This window comes from Lasioglossum baleicum, chromosome 11 (assembly GCF_051020765.1).
Source record: "Lasioglossum baleicum chromosome 11, iyLasBale1, whole genome shotgun sequence".
NCBI lineage: Eukaryota > Metazoa > Arthropoda > Insecta > Hymenoptera > Halictidae > Lasioglossum > Lasioglossum baleicum.
The window spans coordinates 4,054,593-4,073,740 of NC_134939.1; the positions used below are offsets into that span (position 1 = coordinate 4,054,593).

Consider the following 19,148-nt stretch of genomic DNA (forward strand, 5'->3'; position numbering starts at 1 on the left):
ATGACATGCTGAAATATTTGATTGTGTGACTAAACACTGCGAGATTTTGGCGAAAACTTCGTACGCGCGTGCAGAAACCAGCTCTACAACCGCATACTATTCGAACGTACATCAAATGGAGGAAGGAACTCCAAGTAAGTGTTCAGTGCACGTGTACTAAACGTCCCTCGTACCTGACCGTCGTCATGGGTCCAGTGTTCAGTACGGAGAGTTGTAAACGGGTCCGCTGCCCCTCGCTACCCTCATTTGAGGGGTCCTAATCCCGACGAAATGTTTTATAGCGTTTTATTTATGTTAATGGACGGCATCGAGGGTACCCAGTACCCAGGTACGAAACTGTACCTGGTTTCTGCCTTGCGAAAGTGATTTTCAGTTCATATTTTGCAAACCAAAGCCAGTTGACAAAAAATTGTGGTAACAGAAATAGTTTTACTTAATAACTTTACTTAACAGTTGACAAAAGTACTTTGTAATGCAAAGTACAAGTTGATTTTGTTTATTGTTCAATGCTAATGTAGCTAAACTGTCACTTTAGGCTTCTTAAAGTCTTGTTTCAGTACAGGTATAAATAAAATGTAATACATGGAAATGTTTAAATATCTCTGTTATTTGTGATTGTACGAAAAAATGTCAGAGGAGAAATTTGCATTGTTCAATATGGTAAATATAATGGCAAAATAAAAGAATTTTTTGGAAATCATATTTTTGAAATTTTAAGGTCATCGTTATTTTTATTTAAAGGAGATCATATAATTTTTCCATATTCCTATTCAGAAAAAAAAGACAAATCCAACGATGTGCCATGTTCCATAGTTGAGGTGAATTTCAAAATTTTCAAAATTTTCATTCGCTTTGGGTAACGTGATCCTTTTATCCGATCGATCTCAAACTTTACACAAATTTTTTCTCACTTAAAGGAACAATTCTGGGGGGTGCGGTGCATTTAATTCGTTGGTCAAAAATTAAGAAGCACCCTACTATACAAGCAGAATATCATAGATCTATTTCCGAATAAAGTAGTTGAAAAGCACACTCAGCTTCGAGCATCGAGTGCAGGCTGCAATCGATATCGGCTCGAAGCAGATCTGACTGACTGACGTATATGTATAGTAAACGTACAGACACTGATCGTGTATATTTGTTGAAAATTTCAGAATTTCCAAGAACAGCAATAAAAGAAATTCGAACCGTTTCACGATATCTAAATTGCTTTATACCAGGGTACGCGGCGAAGTAATAAAACGTAAATAAAACTGGGCAATTACTTTGACCGTCGCGAGGGCCAATAAAAATTCTGGGTAGTTACCAAAACAACTCTGGATTTTCGAACTCTGTTTATTGCGCGCGCTGTGCTTCCCCACAATGAAACTCCTGCACGAAATTACCTGAACCTTTTCCCGGAATGTTCGTTTGACAAGCAAATTTTCACATAATCATTCATTTCATTTCCAAAGTACATAGTACCAGGACCTCGACGAACCGGCTTGATCGAGAGACAAACAGCCCGGACAAATTAAGGCCCGATGGATAATTGAGACCCGAGGGAAACCACGTCTTACCCTGTCATAGTCCGGCCAGTCTAAGCGACCGTGATTATTCGTTGGTTCTTCCACGCCATAATTAATACTCCGGCAACCCTCCCACTCTTCCAAGTTTTCCCCGAAATTCTATACAATTGTACTTGCAGCTTGCAGCTTGCAGCTATTCCTTCTGACGCGATAACGGTAACGTTAGCGTATCTGCTTTATAATATTTGTCATTGTTGTAATATCCTGCAATTTCTACCATCTTTAATCCTTAGCACTCCAGTGGTGACTCGAAATCACCACTAAAAATTGCTGTCCCATTATTCAAAATATTGTTTACATTGTTAAACATGTTGGTAGCTAATCAATTACTAAACCTTTAATTATTGTCTGAGGTATTACAATCAATTTCATATCCATCAAATGAAAAGAATCGTATAGAACGAAATTATTCTACCTAGAACGAGATGTTTCATTTTCGTGTTAAAACAGCTCCGAAGTTAAAGCGGCTGCAAAGGGTTAATTATTATAACTATCTTTTAAATTTTGAATATAGGCCCACATAAAAAAGTTGTGAAATGCGACTTTTAGTACCTATTTTCTCTACAATTCCAGCCAACTGCAATTTCTGGAAAAATATCTTTTCACATCATGCAGTAAACTAATTTCTCCAACTTCTCACGAAAAGTCCAAATCGTATAGTCCAACATTTAAAAAGTTACAGTTACTCGAATTAATACAACCCCTGGCAGAAAGTTTCCGATCCGGAGGCATTGATACGGATTTTACAGGAAACTATTACTTTATGGAGTTAAAACTGATGGGAAATTAAAAGGGGCTTATTAAAGAATGAAGAACAACAAATTAACATAAGCTTCCATTTATTATAACAAAGAAACGAGAAAATAAACAAAATGTTACACGGAAAAAAGTTAATAGACCCATTAATAGATCTGCTGGAAGAAAGTTTCCCATTTGATTTACAGTCTCCAACACCTATTTCAAATAATATACATATAAACGTGTGATTTTAATTGCAAATAATAACTAAACTTTTTATTTAAATAAAAATTATTTAAATAATTCCAAAAATGATGCATTTATTATTTCTTATTTGCAAATAAAAGATTATTTGGTAATTATTGCGAACAGGTCTGCGTCCTCCGATTTTGATGAAATTTTAATATGTTATACAGCAACACATTTTGAACAACTTTTTCCTTTTCCAATATAGGGGGGTCCGCTTTTAGTTTTCGAGATATTTGCAAAACACTATCGCTAATATACTGTATTGAATTTTTCGTATTCTTGCACGCTCAGCGGCAACGTAAGCCTGTCCCGGCGCGGCGTTTGTTTACATTTTCAAGCTGCAAAGGGGATTGTAAGAAATAACAGTGATCAATACAAAGTACTTTCTTTAATTACTTTGTTTTAATTAAATTACAATAAAATTCTACAACTGAGGTTCTACGTGTTGAGAAAATTGAATTTATACAAACGATTGAATGAGTAACATGTCAAAGGAAAACCTATATATGAACCGAATGATTTTGTTGGGAAGAGTTGCCTGACTTCGAACTCTGTCTCTCTCGTTAATTTTAAAGTACATACACAGACTCATAGTATATTACATATCAGATTATTTACAAAAATCATTTGAGAGTAGTACGAGTTGATGTCCTTCATTTAAGATGCAAATATTTATGAGAAGTGTTCGGTCATACACATGAAATGCTTCATTTACATATATTGAATTGAACGTTTGCTGATTTATTTGATGACAAGCGCGCGCGCACTCATTCGCTCTCATTCACAGTTCCATTTGAACTAGACCTACGGCGTCTCGGGGGCAGATAAAGTTTTTACATTAATTTTCCTTTACGAAAATTGCTTTGCAATCCTTCAAAAATACAACAAGTGACGTTGGTGTCTTCTCATTCATTTTCTACATACATTAGATCACTGTCAATCGAAATGTGTGAATAGTACTGTAACATCTTAAAAAATACAATTCATATGTATTATGGATCTATATATGTATATATTTTAACTGCGTTTAATGGGTTTAGAATCGTAACAATTTCATGAACTGAAGTACTTGGCTTGAGAACGATTTAATGTCATTTGTTGTATGTCTAGGAAACAGTATGAAGCGGAATCAAATACTTTTCACTAGATCGAGATTTGTCGCTCTGTTAAAACTAATCCGACTTTAGTACATTACAAATTCAACTGGTTCTACCACTTTATATACAGATTTTACAATGATTGTCGGCAACGATAAATAGATTATCATTCTGGAACAAATTGTTATCATTCTTGTTTTTAATTTTCGTTTAATGATAGTCAAATAATAATATTTCATATCAATTTTAATTTACATTTGCACATCTCGTGTGTCACAAGAGTCTAGCAAGCAAACATTACATAAAACCTTCATTTACATACTTGTTGCGCGTCTACGCATAGAGATACGGAAACTATGCGTTTCTTTACATCCTACGAAGTACTACAGAGTAATTGTGTATTTTGTCGTATATGCGATCACATATAATATTATACTAGTTTAATTAGGCCGAATACGTAGTAACTGATTGGACTGTTAGTGTAAATGATAAATATACAATGAAGTGCAAAGAAACAATGTGTGTGTCATACTTGGTGAACCGTCAGCGGTCCATACGATTTGAACTTTTTTCAGAAGTTAGCTATGTACTTGCTACACAACGTGAACAAAATTTGAGACCTTCAGACAGCCTCAAGCAGTGGCGCACCCAGGATGTAATCTTGGGGGGGGGGGGGCCGAGTTGAACCCAGCCCTAGGTTTTGCGTGATGACCTTTTTTTTAAGCCAAAATATCTATCAACGGTACCCAGGGCTATTCCGCGATTTTAATTTTGGAAGCTGAACATTTTTTTCTTGGTGGGGGACTTGGCCCCCTGGCTCCCCCCCTGGGTGCGCCACTGGCCTCAAGGAGTTGTTTTTCTTTAATTTGCATTATTCGGCAGCATGTAGCTGTTGCAGCTTTATGAAAATAGCTACGTGCACAGATTTATGCTTCCGAATAATGCCAATTACACCTTGTAAATGTAAAAATAGGACTTTTGAGGATAACTGCGGCTTAGATTGATCTTTTATCGAGAAATGGGAAGGCGTAAATCCTAAAAACAAGACTACCCCCTTAAGTTGCTATGTTTTAGAAACTTTACCTCTAGTCAGAAGGTTTTCGTCAATCTCATTTACAATTTCATTGGCTGTTGTTCGAGATAGTGATGGGCATTATCGACTAAATTCAACTATCGACTAATTACTATTTAGTTACTACATACTATCGAATATTTAGTCGATAGTTTTTAGTCGACTGAAATTTCGTTTTAGTGGTTATACGTCTAGATTGCGGGCTATAGTCTATGCCTACGTATAGATCTCATTTCTCACTCACTCTTACAGCATTGTACTGCAGTGCTCACTTAGTATTATAGGCACAGTAAGAGTAAATTGGGGTAAATATACCAGACAATAATTAAATAATTAATAATAATAAAAATAATTTTTTTATAATTTTTAATAATTCGATATCGCTAATGAGTGAATGTATTTGATAGTAAATCTTATAAAATTTATTCAAAACATCCGCCGTTAAAATTCAACCAATAGCTCGATAGTTTTAAGCGACTGATTCAGTAACTGAATTTAGTCGATAGTTTTCAGTAGTTTACAGGTTATTCTCGTATTTACTCTTATTCACTCTTATTCTCGATGTTCGCTAGTTAAATGAATAGTAGGACAGTATGGGACAGTACAGAGATATTAAATTTCGTGATTGAATGATTTTGTCTTTATTTAATAATAAATTCATACACTATGTTATAAATATAAATGTACACAATTTATTTATATCACATATATAGTTTATATTGCATAAATAGCAATAAGATTTTAACATCCAATATGAATTAAAGTATTGAAATATCTATTACATATTTCATTACTTGCATATTTGCACGTCCTGTCATAATTATGTATTTCTAACCTTTTCGTTTCATCGTCTGACACTGACACTTGAAATTTCAAGATGGCGACGTGTAAACAGTCGACTGAAAATAGTAACCCCACCACATAGACATATAGAGATAGACTGCGCCGTCTTATGGGCGAGTTGAAGCCCACAATGGCGGCGCGCGGTACAAAGAGTGAGAGAGAGAGCATTAGCCGGGGTCCATAGCGCTCTCTTTCTACAGGGTGTCCCAAAATTCGTGAAAATCCCGAAAGGGGGTGGTTCCTGAGACCATTCTAAGAGACATTTTCCTTTGCACCAATGTCAACTGCAGCTTTGTTTAGGAGTTATTAACGAAAAACACCGACCAATCAGAGCGCGCCCTGGCCCGGCGCGCCACGCCGCGCCGGCAAGCGAGTGTCGGTGGTACGCCGCGACATCGCAACGAACAAGAGTTTCTCGATAATGTGAACCCTCTCCGATTTTGATGAGCTTTGGATATGTTGTCAAGACTGTAACGTTCCCATGCAGTTAGCACGGTGAACGTTCCTTTACGCCGACAGCACCATAGCGCTGTCTCTCACGCTCCACCAGCCGAGCGCACCCCTCTTTCTCACACCGGCAGCACCATAGCGCTGTCTCTCACGCTCCACCAGCCGAGCGCACCCCTCTTTCTCACACCGGCAGCACCATAGCGCTGTCTCTCTCACTCACCAGCACACCCCTCAAATCACACCCGCATTAATACGCTACCTGTACCTAGGTGGCCCCTTTTTTTTCCACACTTTCTCACAGGTAAAACTGAGAGGGATTAGACCTACCCCCTGCAAAAAGCTTTCTCGAAAGTAAAAATATGCAGGGTAGAACATAAAGACCACCCGCTGGGACTGGTCAAAAGAAAAAAAGCCGTCTGCTTTAGGGTCGTTCCTCTAAGTGCTGGTACAAATACAGATCCGCGCACAACGAATCCTAGGATTCCGAGTGCTGGTACAAATACAGATCCGTGTCACAGACGAGTGCGACCTGACGTACCTCCTCAAAAAGGAACGTTTTCCCCATCTTTCGAGGGATGACCATTCCCCTTGACCTTGAGGTATCAACTGGGCCGATACGAGTGAAACGAGGAGGAAGGAAGCACAAAAAATCGAGGAAGGCAGCCAAGGACCACGGGCTAATACTAAAGGAAGCATCGCCAGCAGAGCCGACTCAGATAGTCGATCATCAGTCCGTAAGCTCATGGGAGCTTAAACTCGTCGAGGTCCCAAAGGCTATCCCAAATCTTAGCAACGTCCCCACAACTGATCCCCGATTCGCACATTACGCGAATCTATTGTTCCCCCATCCTCCTACGCGGACAACAGTATAATTTTGTATGTATCTTGAAAATTCTTTTGTAAATTGCTTTCTTTTTTTTAATAAATCAACTTGTTAAAATTGAACTGTGGAAGAGCTGAATTCTTGGGCCTCTGTTGCTTTTTGGACCCCTCCACTGACGAAATAACGTCTCCCGCCTGAAACAGATAGCCGCTCGTCTGTTTCACATCCTCCTTGCGCCTACTTTCCGAAAGGAAGCATCGCGACGTAACAGGAGAATTTATTAAATTGGTGACAGCGGTGGGATTTTTCGTTATTTCGTGGAGGTTACAGCTTCAGAGACAAGAAAAATCAGTTTTTTCCAGTAAAGTTATAAAATAAATCTTTCAAGATGACGCTCACACTTAGTGAAGACGAGTTAGAAATACTATCGAATCAACTAAAAACTAGAGAAAGTCGAATTAGAGAACAGGAAGAAAAATTTAGAGAAACGCAAGAGAATTTTGAAGAGTTTTTAGAGAACGAAAGAGCTCACCTCCGGTTAGAGGACAAAAAGAAGATACAGGAACTAGAACGTACAAACGAGAAATTAGAAGCACGAACAAAACATTTAGAAGCGCAACTAAAAGAAAAGGAGGAGTTGGAGGTTGTTGTCAATACATTAATGGCACAAACGAAAAATTTAGAAGCACAGCTCGCGGAAACTTCGTCCCAAGGAAAGCCGATAGCAGTTGCACCGGTTAAGATAGTAGAAGCACCACCGCAGTCCTTTTCGCTGCGACTTCGAGACATCCTCTCGGAGATCCCAACCTTTTCGGGAACCAACATTTCAATCGACCGGTTCTTTCAAGCATGCCGACGAGCTCGGGATGCTCTATCACCCTCTCAAGAATCGGAATTAGTAAAAGCCATAAGAACGCGAATTTTTGGGCGAGCGTATTGCATAATAGAAGGAGAGGAGTTCCGACAAATAGATGACCTAATAGCCACCCTTCGGTCTAAACTATTACCGCAAAAATCGTCCTATCATTACCGCGGATTACTCGCGGATATCTTTAAACAGCCCGCGGAACACATCATAGATTACGTACAAAGGGTGAAAGACCTGAAAATTTCCGTTCGAGACGCGGAGCGACAAGAGGGCCGATCGCCCGACCCCGAGATCGATAAATTTACGTTGGACTGTTTTATCCGTGGGTTACCGTCCACTATAAAAATCCTGTTAAATTTCAAGGGGTATCAAACGCTCACAGAAGCATATAATCACGCAATCATCGTTTCGAACGAAATGGAGCAGGAGGAGGCTAGAATGAAGCCACCACCATTGCTAAACTCTTCCGCGCCCCCCTTTATCCCGCGGAATCCCCCACCCTCGAGGAACTTCATAAATAATCGGGTACCACCTAGTACCTGTACAATTTGCAACAAGATTGGACACACTGCCTCACAGTGTTTCCACAACCCCCAGAATCGAACAAATAGTAATACCTCAAATCGACCCTCGTCTCCGGTAACTTGCACATATTGCAATAAATTCGGACACACTGCTTCCCAGTGTTATAGGAAAAATCAACTCGGCTCGGGAAACCGCGACAACCGCTCGCCGACGGACGACCGGCGAGACGGGAAACTAGATCGTCCAACACTAACGATTACAGCGGAAGAAAAACCTTCCACATAAAAGGTAATTTCGATCCCGTTATCGAAATGAACTTGGCTTCTCCAATCGGCAAAACGAAATTCTTAATCGATACCGGATCGGAGCCAAATTTAATTAAGGAAAGTCAAATAGGGAATCTTCCCTTGAACCATGGAATCATTCTAAGATTAAGTGGCATTACATCAGAAGTAGTTGAGACAATGGGGTCTTTAAAAATTCAAATATCAAATCAAGCCCACGAATTTCACGTGGTGCCAAGTAATTTTCCAATTCCCTACCCCGGGATCTTAGGATCGGAATTCTTAAGAAAATCTAATGCCACCATATCATACCAAGACCGCTGTCTTATATTAGATTCCATGAAAATTTGGTTCTCCGATCCTCTAAAAATTACGGTACCTCCGCGCAGTGTTACGACGGTTCCGGTTTTCTTAAAAAACCCCCAAGTTAGAACGGGTTATCTCCCTCGGCTGCATATCGGGCCCAAAATTTTCGCAGGAGAATGCGTGGTAAGAAATATAAATGGACGTGCTCTAATAAAAGTATTTAACACGTCGGAGGTAGAATTTGACGTGGAAGTCCCTTGGTTATCCCTTGAAGAAATCGAGGAGATTAACCAAAATCCCCCTAAACTCGCAAGGAACGAGGAAAATTCCCCTAAACTCGCAAAGAACGAGGAAAACCCCCTTAAACTCGCAAAGAACGAGGTAGAAATTCCCAAAACCCCCTGTCTTCCCGTCGAAATCTCTTCCGAACGTTTTTCAGAAATATTCAAATCAATAGATTTAGATCACTTAAATGTTGAAGAACGAAAGCACGTTGAAAATTTAATACAGAAGCACCACGACATTTTTCACTGCAAAAATGATCAATTACCATGTACTCACTTAACTTCGCATAAAATAACCACTACCGATAGCGGCCCCGTAAATATTAAACAATATAGATTCCCCCCAATCCATCGAGAGGAAATACACCGACAAATATCGGAATTAGTCGACCAGAAAATTATCGTAGAGTCATCCTCCCCTTATAACTCTCCCATCTGGATAGTTCCGAAAAAACCAGACTCCTCCGGCAACAAACGTTGGAGGATGGTTATTGATTTCCGACAGCTAAACGAAAAAACTGTAGGCGACGCATACCCCCTTCCAAATATCATCGACATATTAGACCAGTTAGGCGGGGCTAAATATTTTAGCGTCCTAGACTTAGCATCCGGCTTCCACCAGATTCCCATGGAAGAATCCGACGCGCATAAAACCGCATTTTCATCCCCCTATGGGCATTATCAATTTTCACGAATGCCTTTCGGTCTTAAGAACGCTCCTGCTACATTTCAAAAATTGATGGATACTGTATTAACCGGATTACAAGGAACAGAAATGTTCGTTTATATGGACGACGTAGTGCTATACGCGAGTTCTCTGCAAGAACACTCTATTAAATTCAATAAATTAGCTGAACGTCTACGATCCGCTAACCTCCGGCTTCAACCGGACAAATGCAAATTTTTACGCAAAGAAGTCCATTATCTGGGACACATAATTTCAGAAAATGGTATTAAGCCAGACCCAAGTAAAATCACTGCAATTAAAAACTTTCCAAAACCGCGCACTCCGCGCAATATTAAACAGTTCTTGGGTCTTAGCGGATATTATAGACGATTCATCTCAAATTTTTCTGGTATAGCAAAACCATTAACATCACTCCTCAAAAAGGGTGTTAAATTTAGTTGGCAAAACGAACAGGAACAATCATTCAGTAAATTAAAGGAAGCACTTTGTCAGGAGCCGGTTCTCCAGTATCCGAATTTCAACAAACAATTCATAGTGACCACAGACGCATCAAATCATGCCATCGGAGGTATACTAAGTCAGGGAGAAATCGGTAACGACCTCCCTATAGCATACGCGTCTCGATCATTAAATACAGCAGAAATGAACTACTCCACAATAGAGAAGGAACTCCTCGCCATCGTATATTGCACGCAACATTTTCGCCCTTACCTTTACGGAAAGGAATTTTTATTAATAACCGACCACCAACCTTTAGTTTGGCTACATAGGGTGAAAGATCCCACATCCCGACTCGTCCGCTGGCGACTTAAACTCGCCGAATTTGAGTACAAAATCAAATATAAGCCGGGGAAAATTAATAGTAACGCGGACGCGCTTTCACGGAACCCCCAAGTCTTGGTAACGAACACCCGCGAAGAAGAAGAGATAGACGAAGACTCATGGGCTGGTTTGGCTGAACTTTTTCGAGACGATGAACTCCCCCTCACACCTCCTCAATACCCTCCACAAGAAGGACTCCAACCGCCGTCCCTAGGACCCCGGCAAATATCGGACCTTCAAATACCCTTCGAAGAAATTCCCACCCCCGAAAATCCCTTAAGATCCTCTGGTACCCCCGAGAACCTCCTATCGTCGCCCTTAGGGTCTCGACAACCTATGGAGAACCGAGGGAATACTGAGGAACCCCTAGAAGAAGAAGAAATAGAAGAAGAAGGAATAGAAGAAGAAGGAATAGAAGAAGAAAGAATAGAAGAAGACGGGAATCCCACTAATATCCCCAGAATAATAGACGAAACGGAGGAAGAAATAGAAGAGGAAGAAACAGAAGAGGAAGAAACCCCCCCTAACCCCCCGGGAATAGCAGAAGAAACGGAGGAAGAAATAGAAGAGGAAGAAATAGATGAAGAAACATACACAGGAACGGAATCAGAAGTCGAAGAAGATTCCCCTACGACTAATATTATTGAAACTAGGGATTGTTTATATTTAAGAAAGGATAATGTGGTATATTTCGTAACCATCAACGGGGATCCATTTGATGAGGGCTCACGTCAAATCCAGGACTTTGCAAAATTACCTTCACATAAGGATTTAAGATTAGGGAGACCAGACGTCCGTACAATAAATAGGAAGATGTACATCGCGCTCCCAATAGTTAGAGAGTCACACGATCCAGTTAATAGGGAAATATTAAAGGAATGCTTCGAGAATTTACAAAATATAGTTTACGAAGAAGCAATAAGTACATTTTCTATTAGTAAGCCTTCAAAATCAGATAGAGTAAATTGGACCGCCTTAAATGAACAATTAGAAGGAAGATTTTCACATGCGCCAATTCACATTACAGTTTGTAGAAACCTTGTTAAAATTCCACCGGTTTCAAAAAGAAGTAGGATACTAGAGGAATTCCATACATCCGCTATATCTGGGCACAAAGGGATTACAAAGACGTACGCTAGAATTCGTCAATATTTTTTCTGGGATAGCATGAAAAAGGACATCCAACAATACATTCAAAATTGTATAAGTTGCCAACTAAAAAAGTTAGTCCGCGTCAAGAATAAGCAACCAATGATGCTTACAGACACGCCGGGCAAAGCATTTGACAAAATATCAATAGATATGGTTGGACCTTTACCAACCACCCGTAGAAATAACAAATATCTACTCACTATACAAGATTTATTGACGAAATATTCTCTAGCCATACCAATACCAGACGGACTAGCACAAACAATAGCAAAAGCATTCACAAACAACCTTCTATACCGCTTCGGAACACCGAAATGCATTTTGACAGATCAAGGCACGAATCTAACGGGAACAGTAATGAAAAGGCTATTTCGGAAGTTTAAAATTCAACACGTTTGTACTTCACCATACCACCCACAAACAAATGGGTCATTAGAAAGAGCGCACCATGTCTTCGTGGAATATTTGAAGCAATATATAAATAATAGAGTTCAATGGGATGAATGTATCGAAGCAGCAATATTTTCTTATAATACGAGTGTTCACGAGGGAACAAGATTTTCGCCACACCACTTAATATTTGGGGAAATCGCTCGCCCACCCTTCTCATCCGACATCATAGAAGAGGAACCCGAGGAAACTTACGAAAATAGGTTAGTCCAACACGTAAAAAACCTAAGGGACCTCCAAACTAGAGCAAGGAAGAACCTGATAGCAGCAAAGGAAAGGTCGAAATACTACTACGACAAAAAGATCCACCCGCAACAATTAAAAGTAGGAGATAGTGTTTTTATACTAGCAACAAAGCAGAATAAATTCAGCGACCATTATGCAGGACCATATAGGGTAATGGAAATACTTCCAAACAATAACATTAAACTATCTATCAATGGAAGATTGAGAATTTTGCACATGGACAGATGCAGGAAATCCAGGATCCCAGCTCAGCTGTAGCCATCGCAAAAAATGAGATCCTACGAATCTCATTTTTTATTCGTCAGGGGGGAGGTGTAACGTTCCCATGCAGTTAGCACGGTGAACGTTCCTTTACGCCGACAGCACCATAGCGCTGTCTCTCACGCTCCACCAGCCGAGCGCACCCCTCTTTCTCACACCGGCAGCACCATAGCGCTGTCTCTCACGCTCCACCAGCCGAGCGCACCCCTCTTTCTCACACCGGCAGCACCATAGCGCTGTCTCTCTCACTCACCAGCACACCCCTCAAATCACACCCGCATTAATACGCTACCTGTACCTAGGTGGCCCCTTTTTTTTCCACACTTTCTCACAGGTAAAACTGAGAGGGATTAGACCTACCCCCTGCAAAAAGCTTTCTCGAAAGTAAAAATATGCAGGGTAGAACATAAAGACCACCCGCTGGGACTGGTCAAAAGAAAAAAAGCCGTCTGCTTTAGGGTCGTTCCTCTAAGTGCTGGTACAAATACAGATCCGCGCACAACGAATCCTAGGATTCCGAGTGCTGGTACAAATACAGATCCGTGTCACAGACGAGTGCGACCTGACGTACCTCCTCAAAAAGGAACGTTTTCCCCATCTTTCGAGGGATGACCATTCCCCTTGACCTTGAGGTATCAACTGGGCCGATACGAGTGAAACGAGGAGGAAGGAAGCACAAAAAATCGAGGAAGGCAGCCAAGGACCACGGGCTAATACTAAAGGAAGCATCGCCAGCAGAGCCGACTCAGATAGTCGATCATCAGTCCGTAAGCTCATGGGAGCTTAAACTCGTCGAGGTCCCAAAGGCTATCCCAAATCTTAGCAACGTCCCCACAACTGATCCCCGATTCGCACATTACGCGAATCTATTGTTCCCCCATCCTCCTACGCGGACAACAGTATAATTTTGTATGTATCTTGAAAATTCTTTTGTAAATTGCTTTCTTTTTTTTAATAAATCAACTTGTTAAAATTGAACTGTGGAAGAGCTGAATTCTTGGGCCTCTGTTGCTTTTTGGACCCCTCCACTGACGAAATAACGTCTCCCGCCTGAAACAGATAGCCGCTCGTCTGTTTCACATCCTCCTTGCGCCTACTTTCCGAAAGGAAGCATCGCGACGTAACAAGACCATGATTCTGAACAACATTTCTCTTTAGACTTTTTGGCGATCGGCTTTAGTTTACGAGATAAGTAACTTGTAATTGTAAATCGATCGATGTACTATCTGAACTATCTCCTCTCCGATTTCGATGCGCTTTGGATACGTTGTCAAGACCATGATTCTGAACAACATTTCTCTTTAGACTTTTTGGCAAACGGCTTTAGTTTACGAGATAATCGTAAAAAAAGAGAAGAAGCAGAAACTGATTGAATTAAAAACTCACGTATTCAGCCGTAAATTCATTTGCTGCTTCGAAATGTGTGTCACTGGGTCACTCGGTGACGAACTGCACAGATGTCTTCAGGTACACGGCAGTACCGAAAGCCAAGGGACGTACGGCCAGGTCGACGAACTGCACAGCCGGTGGTAGAAGGCCTAAGGGATGCGCGGTCAAGTCGACGATCCAGAATTTAACTTTCACTTTCGAATCGATAAATAATTCGTATGGTTATTTTACACAGATGCCTTGAAATTTTTCCACACTCACAATCACTGTTCACATTTGTCAACACATAGTTATGCACTAATAATAATTGCCATATCCCTTGTACTGCTGCACAAATCACAACAATCAGGTAATGCAATCACTAGACTGCGGATTTCATGCATTTGTAGCAAATATGAGTAGGTGCATTTTAATACAGTAGAGAGATTAAAATAATTTCAAAGCACCATAGTATTATTTTCAACTTCTTAAAATGATCACAGTAAGAATCAAATATCTGTCTGGCTCCCCTGTCCCTTGTAATAGCGGCAGCCAACATTCATTTTGCATAAAGATTCGCAGTCTAGTGATTAGTTTAAATATCACTATCAAAAACACAGCTAATAGCAACCGTTAGCTTTGAATTTACAAGTCTTTGGAGATGTTCTCTCTACCGCGGCTCGAACGACTCTGATTTTCCTCAAGATTTTACTAAAGAATTTAGGAAGGGCATTTAGAGTGTCGAAATTCGAAATGCACGCTGTAGCACGAGAACGACGGGACGGTTGGACGAAAAACAGAATGCGAGGAGGACCGCTGTAAGCTTTGTGGCAAACACATGTTCAGTTTTTCCTGCAGGTTGGTACGTAGAGTCGATGGGTAACTGTTCGAAAACGTCATCCGTCCTTTTACCCAGCAAGGGGTAAAAATGTCAGGTCAGCGTAGCATCCCTATTGTCCTATACCTTCCTTAAGAAACTTTCTAAAAGAAGGACAGACGACGTTTTCGAACGGTTACCCATCGACTCTGCGTACCAATCTACAGGAAAACCTAAACATGTGATTGCCATAAGTCTTAAAGCGGTCCTTCTCGTATCCTGTTTTTCGTCCAACCGTCCCGTCGTTCTCGTGCTACAGCGTGCATTTCGAATTTCGACACTCTAAATGCCCTTCCTAAATTCTTTAGAAAAATCTTGCGGAAAATCAGTGTCGTTCGAGCCGCGGTAGAGAGAACATCTCCAAAGACTTGTAAATTCAAAGCTAACGGTTGCTATTAGCTGTGTTTTTGACTGTGATATTTAAACTAATCACTAGACTGCGAATCTTTATGCAAAATGAATGTTGGCTGTCGCTATTACAAGGGACAGGAGCCAGACAGATATTTGATTCTTACTGTGATCATTTTAAGAATTTGAAAATAATACATTGGTGTTTTGAAATTATTTTAATCTCTCTACTGTATTAAAATGCACCTACTCATGTTTGCTACAAATGCATGAAATCCGCAGTCTAGTGATTGCATTACCTGATTGTTGTGATTTGTGCAGCAGTACAAGGGATATGGCAATTATTATTAGTGCATAACTATGTGTTGACAAATGTGAACAGTGATTGTGAGTGTGGAAAAATTTCAAGGCATCTGTGTAAAATAAACATACGAATTATTTATCGATTCGAAAGTGAAAGTTAAATTCTGGATCGTCGACTTGACCGCGCATCCCTTAGGCCTTCTACCACCGGCTGTGCAGTTCGTCGACCTGGCCGTACGTCCCTTGGCTTTCGGTACTGCCGTGTACCTGAAGACATCTGTGCAGTTCGTCACCGAGTGACCCAGTGACACACATTTCGAAGCAGCAAATGGATTTACGACTGAATACGTGAGTTTTTAATTCACTCAGTTTCTGCTTCTTCTCTTTTTTTACGATTATCTCGTACACTAAAACCGATCGCCAAAATGTCTAAAGAGAAATGTTGTTCAGAATCATGGTCTGGACAACGTATCCAAAGCTCATCGAAATCGGAGAGGATTCACATTATCGAGAAACTCTTGTTCGTTGCGATGTCACGGCGTACCACCGACACTCGCTTGCCGGCGCGGCGCGGCGCGGCGGGCCAGGACGCGCTCTGATTGGTCCGTGTTTTTCGTTAATAACTCCTAAACAAAGCCGCAGTTGACATTGGTGCAAAGGAAAATGTCTCTTAGAATGGTCTCAGGGACCACCCCCTTTCGGGATTTTCACGAATTTTGGGACACCCTGTATATGATGTGTCGACACATCAATTAGAAAGAGAGCGCTATGGACCCCGGCTAATGCTCTCTCTCTCTCTCGCACGCCGCCATTGTGGACTTCAGCGCTTCGTTCAGGCCGCGCAGTCTATCTCTATATGTCTATGCCCCACCACTACTAAATTCAGTCGATAGTTTAAAAAATCAGTCGACTGAAAATAGTAGTTGAATACTATCGATTTAGTCGATAGTTTTTAGTCGATGGTGCCCATCACTAGTTCGAGATCTTTCTACTTCTTCTAAATACTTCTTGGCATCCCTTTCTATAACAAAAATGTAGAATGAGACATGTAAAAATAGCTTTTAAAAGCGGCAATATTTTCAACACTAACCGAATAGTTTTGACGTATCGTCCAAAATATCCCATCTGTCTAATTCTTCCAATATTTCTTGGAAATCTTTAATCCTTACATTCTTCTGTTTCCTTTGCCAGGATGTTAGAATATAAGTAGACGGATCTGGATGCGTTGCCAACAATGCCATCACCTCTCCACCCAAATTGGATAGATGGGCAAGACCTCTCCAATCTGTTAGGGCCCGCTCTAGGGGGGGGGGGACAACCCGGGCATTTGCCCGGGGCGCCAAAATTTAGGGGCGCCATTTTGGCTTTGGCTGTAAGTGTGAGAAAAATAATGATGTTTTAAATATTCAATTAATAGAAAATTTCAGACTACCCTTGTCAGACAATTTTGCTAAAAAAAAAAGTCATTTTGTTCAGCGCGGTGCTTAGTGCTTAAAAAGGGGAGGCAATTTGTTTCTTTGCCCGGGGCGTCGTAACCGCTAGAGCGGGCCCTGCGTTATTGTTAAAGTCATCGAAATTGCGCGGGTATCTAGGCGCGACGTTCGAGAGTAAGGCAGACTCGGTGGCTAAGATTTTACCAAATGTACTATAATCTGTTTTCTCTTTCGAGCAAATGCTTTCCGCAAAGACCAGAATGCAGGCTTACCTGTACCAGGTGGTAACATCTCAAACGGAAACGGTTCGCTAGTTGCTCCATCCGATGGTCTCTTCAGCTGAATGTATACTTGAACGGTCTGGTCCACTGTTTGTCCACGGTAAGTCGGTGTAAAGAACGTTATCGCAGTCTGTTAACAATCATCGAATATCGTTAAACATCTCCGCGATACTGGAATATCGAGTTTATGATTATTAGACTGCGCATCTTCATGCAAAATAAAAATGTTCCGCATTGGTGGTGAGCAACAGGTCTTTGTTACACTAAAAACGACATCACAATATTCTTTTATATCTCACCCGACCAATTACTTCATAAACGCATAAAGATCCGCAGTCTAATGATTATGAAAGCGTAAAACGTACTTGTTTATGTACACGACTAGGCTGAAAATCGCCAAATCCTTCCCACACCATTTGCCCGTCCTTCTCTTCGAAGAATCGGACTTGTATGTCTTCTTTCGCAACCTTCTCGCATAGCACAATCATTTTCATACCACCCGCGACCAGAGCATTATGATGACTGAGCTCGGATATTACAAGATCCGACATTGCCTCTGAAATATTCAAGGCAGATGTAGAATGGCTCGTTCTAAAAATAAATACAATCCGCACGACAGCCGATTGAACTTACTCTTATCAAATATAGGATCGAACACAACCGCCGGTAACGCGACACTGAATTTTCCCTTCCGAGATCCTTCTATGAAAACTTGGAAACATAATCTCACCGCGTTCAGATCGATGCTGGTAGGGTGTTTTTTATGTTCGAAGCCAGCTGGAAAAGAAAAGAATCACACATGATCTTGATTTATCGAAAAAGATAAAATTACTTCCTGTTTCATTCTCAGCTTACTTCGAAAAGGATCTACGCGCCCCTCTTCTCTTACTGTAAGTGCGTCTTCTATATCCTTTTTCTTCACGCACTGAATGCCAAGATTTGCAAACGTCGCCGTCATGTTTTCCGATGACACCTCTACTCTACAAATACCTCTGTCGCATGCTTCCTTTCCGACAAGATTGTGAGGATGAGGTCTATGCGGCGGATCTTTCGTTACGCACGATACTACAACTGCGGCTCGGCCTTTGTATCCCACTATCTTTTACCATACATTAATTATTATCACATAAGACAAACAATCAGTAAATGGTACAGTTTTATCGATACTCACTCTTATACTAGGAAACGTTTTATTCTCTGGTGTACTGTGGACACTGGGTATACTACCAGCAGATCTGCCCTCGCACTCATAGCGAAAACGTAAAGCTTTGCTAGCCGGCTGTTCTAGTATCTCGACGTACGGCAACGGCCGTCCAGCATTCACTTGCATCGGTGGTAGAGTTCTCGTAGATTTCGCGATCTCAGGATCGTTTTCGATGACTTCAACTATCGAAGCAAATCGATATAATTTTCACAGAAACAGGAATTGAAAGTTGGCGCAGAGATACTTACTGACATCGCTAATACGTATATTCTCATTACTCATACGAGGGAACTGTTCCATGCCTCTTAGTGGTTAGCGAACTGGATAGAAGCTATCTGGAAAACAGTTTTTATTTGGATACACAGCTTCTTTGAACAGCTCTCTATTTAGACGTGCTGCACCATTATTCGGGAATCACGTGCCAGGGCCCGCTCTAGGGGGGGGGGGGGGGGACAACCCGGGCATTTGCCTGCGGCGCCAAGATTTAGGGGCGCCATTTTGGCTGTGTGAGAAAAATATTGATGTGTTAAATACCCAATTAAAAGAAAATTTCACATATCGATTTTTTCGTTCGCTAACAATTTACAGTGCGTGGCGTATTTATATCG

General features: G+C 41.0%; 1 protein-coding gene across 1 annotated transcript in view; it reads right to left on the reverse strand.

Annotated features, from left to right (window-relative positions):
• Positions 1-19,148, reverse strand: part of LOC143213474 (uncharacterized) — a 31,141-nt gene that overhangs the window by 11,264 nt on the left and 729 nt on the right. The window contains exons 2-7 of the mRNA XM_076433370.1: positions 18,789-18,875; positions 18,508-18,722; positions 18,192-18,435; positions 17,970-18,113; positions 17,702-17,892; positions 17,328-17,466 (exon numbers count right to left, since the gene is read on the reverse strand). Coding sequence (XP_076289485.1) covers positions 17,328-17,466; positions 17,702-17,892; positions 17,970-18,113; positions 18,192-18,435; positions 18,508-18,722; positions 18,789-18,840 — 985 coding nt within the window. The 5' untranslated portion in view covers positions 18,841-18,875. The remainder of the gene's footprint in view (positions 1-17,327; positions 17,467-17,701; positions 17,893-17,969; positions 18,114-18,191; positions 18,436-18,507; positions 18,723-18,788; positions 18,876-19,148) is intronic.